At 38.2% G+C, this 8,494-nt stretch overlaps 1 protein-coding gene across 3 annotated transcripts in view; it reads right to left on the minus strand.

The window, feature by feature from the left end:
- The window catches only part of MAN1A2 (mannosidase, alpha, class 1A, member 2), a 62,012-nt gene extending 53,524 nt beyond the window's left edge, over positions 1–8,488 (minus strand). For 2 of the 3 annotated variants that reach the window (XM_005859943.2, XM_014534525.1), the window contains exons 1-2: positions 8,016–8,488; positions 2,946–3,201 (exon numbers count right to left, since the gene is read on the minus strand). In XM_005859943.2, the coding sequence (XP_005860005.1) occupies positions 2,946–3,201; positions 8,016–8,317 (558 nt within the window). In that variant the 5' untranslated portion in view covers positions 8,318–8,488. Of the gene's footprint in view, positions 1–2,945; positions 3,202–7,969 lie in introns of all 3 variants that reach the window. The other variant, XM_014534526.1, reaches the window with a different exon arrangement.
- Positions 8,489–8,494: the final 6 nt, after the last annotated feature.

Below are 8,494 nucleotides of genomic sequence, written 5' to 3' on the forward strand. Positions count from 1 at the left end.
TTTCATGAATTAAATTTTCTGTCACTCCAATGGTGTTATTTTTTAACATACTTTTTTCTGCTCCTTGTATTGTTTCTGTATCCTCTGAATTTTTCTTCCATCTGTTTCTCATGTAAGAAAATTTTGGTAAATATCCAGTGATCTTTGATTTGCTCTCCACGTAAGCGTGAAGTGAAGCACTTACAAGACAAAGACTGTCAGTGAATGAGTAACACTAGTTGCCTGAGCCTCATCTTAGAGAGATCAGGTGAAGCCCAGGGGTGTTTGAGGAACAGAGTAGGTCTTTTCTCTTGAGCCAGTCTCCCCGGAGAGAAATCCTCCATTCTCCAGCTTACTGAATATAAACCTGGCTTCCAGAATTCTGAGAACTGAGCAGGAGAAAGTGATCACAATATTCAGATTCAGTTTTCACTTAATTCCCTCTACCCCCACCACTCTCTTCATTTTTCAGAATGACCTCTATGCTTTTACACAGCCATACCTGGTATTCCCCAAATCCAGATCTTCTCCAATTAATCCCTTCATAAGGTTAACTTTGGTCTTCTGTTGGGAAAAGGACAGTAGCTAGAATGCATAGTCTAGGGAATTACGGATCTAGAGGTTAAGTGCTCCTTTTAAAACTTTCAAATAATCCTTTCCCAGCTCTATTTTTAACTCCTGCCTTCAAAGGTAAATAGTGTCTAATTCTTGAAATGTTCTCTCATTCTTGACACTTTAAGGTATTCTGCTGTTCACATCACCTTGCTTATTTAGCTCCTTCCTCTGCAAGCTTGTGTTTCAACTTTCTCTGCTTGTTAAGTCAGTAACCATAATGTTTAACAGAAACCTACACAGGGGTTAATATGTTTTATGCTGATTTACAAGAACACTGGATAATATGGTGTTCTTAATCGAAAGCATCGGTTCTCAACCTGTGGGTCGCGACCATCGGAAAACACATATAGCGTATCAGATATTTACATTACAATTCATAACAGTAGCAATATTACAGTTATGAAGTAGCAATGAAAATAATTTCATGGTTGGGGGTCACCACAACATGAGGAACTGTATTAAAGGGTCGTGGCATTAGGAAAGTTGAGAACCACTGAAAAGGGTTAATTCAGCAGGTCTGGGTGGTCCAAACCCAGCACATCCCAAAGAAAGGTTTGGCCAGTGGTAGGCTCCTAGAAAATAACCTCTAACCCTTTATTACCCTGCCTGTTAAGAGTAACTGCTTACCTGAAGCCTTGGGCTGTGTCAGAGTTTATGTTAACAATGTGATTTATGGTAGGGGCCTTGGGCCACATGGTATTAGCCTGACCTCTGGAGGAGTTGGAGAACTAAGCTCAGCCAAGCAAGCCTGCATAACAAACCTCCAATAAAAGCCCTGGACACCAAGGCTCAGGTGAACTTCCCTGGTTGGCAACACTTCATGCACACTGCCACATATCACTGCTGGGAGAACCAGGCACTGTCTATATCACTCCAGCAGGTCTCTCCTGGACTCTGTCCTATGTGCCTTTTCTATTACTAACTTTAGTTTTATTGTAATAAACCGAAACAATAAATACAACAGCTTTGCTTAATCCTGTGCGTACTTCTAGCAAATCAATGAGCCTTTGGGTGGTCTTAACATACAGCTATCTATCTGAATTATTATGTACATGAGAAAGTATTTCAATAAAATCTAATGACATCTAAAAAAAGCAGGTCACCCATCTTACAAAAACAACAACTACCTATCAATGTCTCCCCAACACTGTCCAAAGAAAGTGCCTTAACAGTCTTGGCATAAAACAAAACATCAAAGGTGAGGTAAAATCAGAGTAAAGTTCTATTTTGATTCCATTGAGGTCGTCTTATAATAATTCATAAGATCAAGCTTAAAGTACCTGCTAAATCATTCATATTCATTACTAGAATATATCCATATAGATATTTGAATATTTGAATTAAATTTATTATCTTATTTTATGATAAACAATATCTTTGGAATATTGTTGTGCAATTACACCCAGACAAAATCTACATAGGCAATACAACTGCAAACTCCACCCGAAATTAGCTGGAGTTTTAATTTACAAAGTTCAACGGAAATATTCACTAAATTACACCCCCCCCACACTATGGCATTCTCTTTATCTCCAAGTCATTCCTAAAATAACGAACTGAAAGACTTCTGTGACTAAATAAATATAAAGAATTCTGAGATCAATCCCTCCCCGTTCTTCAGTCCATTGAGACTCTTTGGAAGGAATGTGTTCTTAATCTGCTGTATAGTTACGGGGTTTCATGGCACGTTCCCTAAAAGATGACAGATATGCCCAGCGGGCATGGTTCAGTGGCTGAGCGTCAACCTGAACCAGGTGGTCACCGATCAATTCTAGTCGGGGTACATGCTTGGGTTGCCAGTTCAATCACTGGTGTGGGGCGTGCAGGAGGCAGCTGATCAATGATTCTCTCTCATCACTGATGTTTCTATCTCTTTCTCCCTCTCCCTTCCTCTCTGAAATCAATAAAAATGTAATTTTTAAAAAGATGACAGTTATAAAGCTAACTCTTCAGAAGCATGTTTATGAGGAGATATGCATAGTATTCAGCAGAGTCCCTTATAACTTAACACTAAAGAAATTTCTTATTCAATGATAACTTATTTATAAATCTATTCTACATTATTTATAAAATGCTGACTATCAAAAGATCTCTGAACACAGGGAGAATGATGTAACCATCCAAACAACATTATAGCAAAATTTTAAGTGACCAATACGTATAACACATATTAAGAAAGAAAGTTCTAGTCCTTACTGTCAACTTGGAAAATGAACTACAACTATGACCCAAAAACAAACAAGACCAAAGTAAAACAGCATAAATGGTGTGCATATGTGTGTGTGTGTCTCCAGTCAAATATATATCTATAACCACTTCATATCATAAATCTCAGCTTATTGTTACATTACCTCTTTAATTTTTTCCCTTTTCTTTCTTATGTCATCATCTTCTGGATCTCCACCATTTATTCCTGAAAGGTTTGGTATAGGGACTGGTGGTAGTGGCTTTTTCTCTTTAATCTTCATTTCTTGGACTACCTTATTTTTCTCTGTCTGAATTTCTGCTCGTATTTCCTCTCTCGACTTTTTTAATTTTTCTTTTGCTTCTTCCAGGGCCTTCTCATGATCGGCTCGAATTTTATTCCTCAAACGTTCCTCTTCTTCCCTGTAAGAGGAGAAAAAAAGACTGGTTAGAATGACCCTTAAAACCTCCAAGCTTTAAACATGAAACTTAAAGTTTCCTCCACCAAACCCAGATAGTTGATTCCTACTCCTACCATTGAAAGACAGCAATGATCTGTGAGAGACTCATATTTATCTGCCCAAAGAACAGGATAAATATAACTCGGTATGAGCTCTGGATGCCAAAGAGCTAACACTTTACACAATGGAGGAAGAGGGAACCTAGAAAGAAAGTTACAATTTCAGGGCCAATGAAAACAGGAAACAGCAATCAGTAACTTATAAGTAGACACATGAAAAAAAAAAAAAAGGAGGGAGGGGAAGAGGGAGAAAGGACAAGACACATACCAGTGAAAAACTTGCGGAGAGAGAGAAAATTAAAAATAGAATTAAGAACTCAGTATCAAAATGGACAAAAATATAAACAGGGTCAAGGAAAGAGATAAGCAGAAAAATAAGAGGATGGAAATTCTTTCATTTTGTTATATAGTACATCATATTCTTCTACAACTTTTGCATTTTGGAAATAACAGAGCTTACAGCACAACGGTTCCCAACTAATGTGGGCATGACTACTTAAAAGTCTCTTGAGCCCTTGTTAAAAATACAGATTCCAATTCAGCAGGTCCGTGCGACACCCATGAATTTATATTATTAAGGAGAGCAGTAACTGGCCCATTTTAAACCACTGCACAGAAAGTGCTAAAATGTACAGTCTATGACAGGGGTGGGCAACCTTTTTGTGAGTGCGTGCCAAAACCAGCAAAATCTCTGACTCAAAATTCTTCTGCGTGCCAACCCTAATTTTTTGAGAACATGTTACGCCTACTTGATATCTCTTAAGGTGTACGTATGTGAAGAACCTTGAAGAAATAATAAAATTCATTCGAGCGACAAAAACACAGTATATGATGATGAAAAATACATTTATTTTTTTTAATGTATACATGTTATGTAAAATTATTTATTTATCTAAGATGCACCTACACTGAATTTATCTGAAAAATAAAAAAGTCGATATTAAGAAAAAAATTGTAAATGGAAGATTATAAGAGAGGGTTTCGCGTGCCAGCAAAAGTTACTAGCGTACCATGTTTGGCACGCGTGCCAGGGGTTGCCCACCCCTGATCTAGAAATCTACATTTCTAAATAGCACAGCACAAGTCAGAACTTCATCACTGTAATACAACTTAGGTTCTTTGCAGTTTACTTTACATTTCTTAAGATGTTAATATGTAATCTCCTATCTAACAGAAATTCACCAGTATATTGGGATTAGAATCCCTTCTCTACCTACAGACGTCAAATGGTTCTGGGTACTTTTTCTATTGTCTAACAGCAAGGCAAGGAAGGCCCTGTGATCTACACCTTTGAAATCAGATGCTCTGGCTGAAACTACAGATCTGGAGTAAGTGGCATAAAGGAACAATAACTCAATTTTAGAAGTCTCAATCATAGAAGTATGTGCTCCATGTGAGTGACATAGGTGCTTATGTAGGTGGGTTCTGACTTATGGCGAAAATCACGTTATGTTGCGCCGTAGGAACGGATCTCCGACGTAACCCAAGGACCTACTGTACTTTATAAATAAACTTAACAAACATAACCACATAGCTATACAGAAATAGTTTTAGATACATAAATACATAGAATTGTGCCAGATCTCAATTTAGCACAATGATTAGCACATTTTTTTCAGATGCCAGGGTCTAGTTCCTTATGGAAAAAAAGCTGCGGGAGCATTGCCCCTTATATCCAGATAGCCTAGTCCACATGCCAGAAACACGTAAGTTAATGGCATAAATGCTTATTGGGGGGGGGGGGGGGGGAGGAAAGATAAAACAATAACTTATCTGAACTTTTGAAAAATGCCAATGACCAGAGCCTCATCTAGGTGAAAAGAACCCCTAGAATCTGACTCCAAAGATGATAATATATGCTTTAAGAATGATATTGAGATTTGAATCTAAGATTTAAATGTTTCAGTCATGTCTGAGTCAAAATTAATCATCTTCATTATTCTCCAATAATCCCCAATACTTAGTATAATGCTTAGTACATAATAACTACTCCAAACATTTGCTGAATAAATATGACCAATATTTTTAAATGATAACAGCAATATCACTAAGGAGACATCAAGAGATCTGCCTAAGTAACAGAGGTTGATTTTATAAACAGGTAAATGTCAAAAAATATAAAAAGAAAACAGCATGCACATTATTCTTTGTAGTCTCTAGATTACTTCATATCCTTTTTTTTTAAAAAAAACTATATAACTTGTCTCTAAAGTTCTTGTTAAGATATGAAGAACAAAAGAGAACACTGTCAAAGACATCTCTCAATACTAACGCTAGGAAATTACAGTCTTAAATCAAAGAAAATTTCACAAGGTCTGAGGCCTGAATTACTAAAGGACTCTTGTTTTTCACAAAATCTGTCATACTATCCTATAGTCTTAGATAAAATAAGAGATGTAATTGTTAACCAGGCTCAAAAGTGACACCTGGAAATACTTCTGTAAATATACCTATTACCTTCAGGCTAGTATATAAAATGTTCAATAAAGTTTACTTTTAAACTCATGAAAAACAAGAATGTATATACCATTTCAATCATTTACTTTTTAAACTGGTACAGATTTCATTATATAAATAATCATATACAGTATTCTCCCCTTATCCACAGGAGATACATTCCAAGACCCCCAGCGGGTGCCTAAAACCATGAATAGTGCCAAATCCTATACACATTGTTTTTCCCCTATACACACATACTTTTTCACTTAAAGAAAGCAATGTTATGGCTTTTCTTTGGCACAACCGAATTGTCAGTATCACTACTCTTTTGCTTTGGGGCTATTATTATGTAAAACAAGAGTGACTTGAACACAAACATTGCAATACCAGGACAGTGGATCTGATAACTGAGAGGGCTACTAAGTGACTACAGGTAGTGTATACAGTGTGGACTCACTGGACAAAGGGATGATTCACTTTCCAGGAGGGACAGAGGAGGATGGAATGGGATTTCATCATGCTACTCAGAAGACACACAATTTAAAACTTATGAATTATTTATTTCTGAAATTTCCCATTTAATATTTTCTGACCATGGGTGACTTCAGGTAACTGAAACCACAAAAAGCAGAACCATGGACGGGGGGTGGGTAGATGACTACTGTAATAAATAAATAAATAAATAAATAAATTCTAGCCATTTATAAAATGATTTTTTAAATCTTATTTTTTTTTCAAATTCACATAGAGCAAAGGCAAAATAAAATAAATACAAAAGAGTACAGAAGTTGAAAATGATGGCAAAAGTTCCAAATTAATTTAATTACAAAATAATGGCATGAAACAATTTTAGAAGTAACTACTCCATAAGGTTCAGCCAAAGGCAAAGAACCAGCAAGCAAATAATAAATTAACAAGATTGAGAAAAGGAAAAACCAGCTCTCATTACAACAGTGCATTTTCCCAAGTATTCAACTCAGGTTCACGTTTGAACCTACGCTTTCTCAAAAACTTTATGCTTGATAAAAAGTTAAAATAACATCAGCCGAAAACAACTCAAGTATATGATTCTTATCACACACTGAAAAATTATTGTAAGAAAAGAAGGGGGAAAAATGTAGGTTTGAGAAAAGTAAATACTTTCTCAAACTCTTTTTTTGATACAAATTACATAAATGATTTAAAGAGATCCCATTTTATCCCAATTTGGCCAAACTCTCCCAAGAGGTCACTTCAGATTTGGTTATTTGAAAGAACGTGAACCCTTTAATCGATCACCTTCTAATAGTTACTTGACACATTCCACCTCTCAACTAAATATATATATATAAGGGTAAAATTAAATTTTAAAACATAAACCAGATCTTGTCTACATGACTCTCAAAGTGAAACGACAAGATTCAATGGCATCTTTAACTTAACTGATTCCACATAGAGTCCCCAAAGGCATCCCCTGAAAATAACAACAATTAGGGCATTTCTGCATGTTAAGAAATGATGCCGGGCCAACGTGGCCCAGGAGTTGAGTGTGGACCTATGAACCAGGAGATCACAGTCCGATTTCCCGTCAGGGCACATGCTGGGGTTGCGGCTCGAACCTCAGGAGGAGGCAACCCCATCAATGATTCTCTCTCATCATGGATGTTTCTCTCTCCCTCTCCCTTCTTTCAAATATATGTGTGTGTGTGTGTGTGCATATATCTATCTATATATATATAATGTGTATATGTGTGTGTGTGTGTATGTATGTATGTATGTATGTGTGTGTATATATATATATAAATGACAGGTATATTCTGCCCGTCTTTGTCTTCCTAAAAAGCTAAGGTTCACTACCAAGCTTTAATTACAAAGTCAGAGAACGAGAGCCCTTTAGGAGGGGACGAACCCGTAGAAGCTGTCAGGATTCAATCAATACATCTATTTCACCGGGTGGCACAATGACCGAATGCAGCACATTCTTAATAAATGAAGGCACAACCTAGGTCACTATTTCTTTAGGTTACACCTCTGGACACAAATGCTTCTCCTGTACAAAACGAAGGAGCTGGACACTAAATGGGGCTCCAGGAGCCCTTTCAGTCCATGGTTCTACTAAACCAGTTTTGAAATAACAAGTTGTTTTCACAATTTTCACAACTCGGGGAAAATTACATTTTACTGAAAAAAGAAGGCGGAGAAAAGAAAAACACAACAAACCACAAACGACAGATCTGATGCAATAAATCATACCTTGCTCTGCCCAATGTCACCACCACAACTTGTGAAAGGAACCAACCTGTGTCGATGCTCATCCGGCCCGTGAATCAGGAAGCCTCCGGGGTTCTTCGCCCCTTTGTGGGCATCGACGTGCGGAATCAGCACATCTTCCAAACCCAGATCAAAGCGTTTGTGTTTCGAAGAGTCTGGAAGGAAGAAGAATGCCCCAAAACACAGGGTGATGAAGGCACTGAGGATGAGCAGGAGGATAAACTTCTCGGAAAGTCTCAAGGTGGCCCGGTGGTGCGGGAAGGAGGGCGGCCCCAGGTTCAGGGGCGGGATCCTCCGGCCGGACAGGGGCAGCAGGGCGGGGGCGGTCATCGTTCACGCTCTCGCACGAGATGTGGTATCCAGTCCTCCTCTCCCGGCAAATGCGCGACACATGGGACCCCCTTCCGTGCCCGGGCAGCGACGGGGAAACGCAGCTGCTCTCCTCGGCCAGGACCGCGGTGCTTCCTCCACAGGGCGCCTCCCCGCGCGGGCCCGGGACACTCAGAC

Source organism: Myotis brandtii, unplaced genomic scaffold, assembly GCF_000412655.1.
Source record: "Myotis brandtii unplaced genomic scaffold, ASM41265v1 scaffold131, whole genome shotgun sequence".
Lineage (NCBI taxonomy): Eukaryota > Metazoa > Chordata > Mammalia > Chiroptera > Vespertilionidae > Myotis > Myotis brandtii.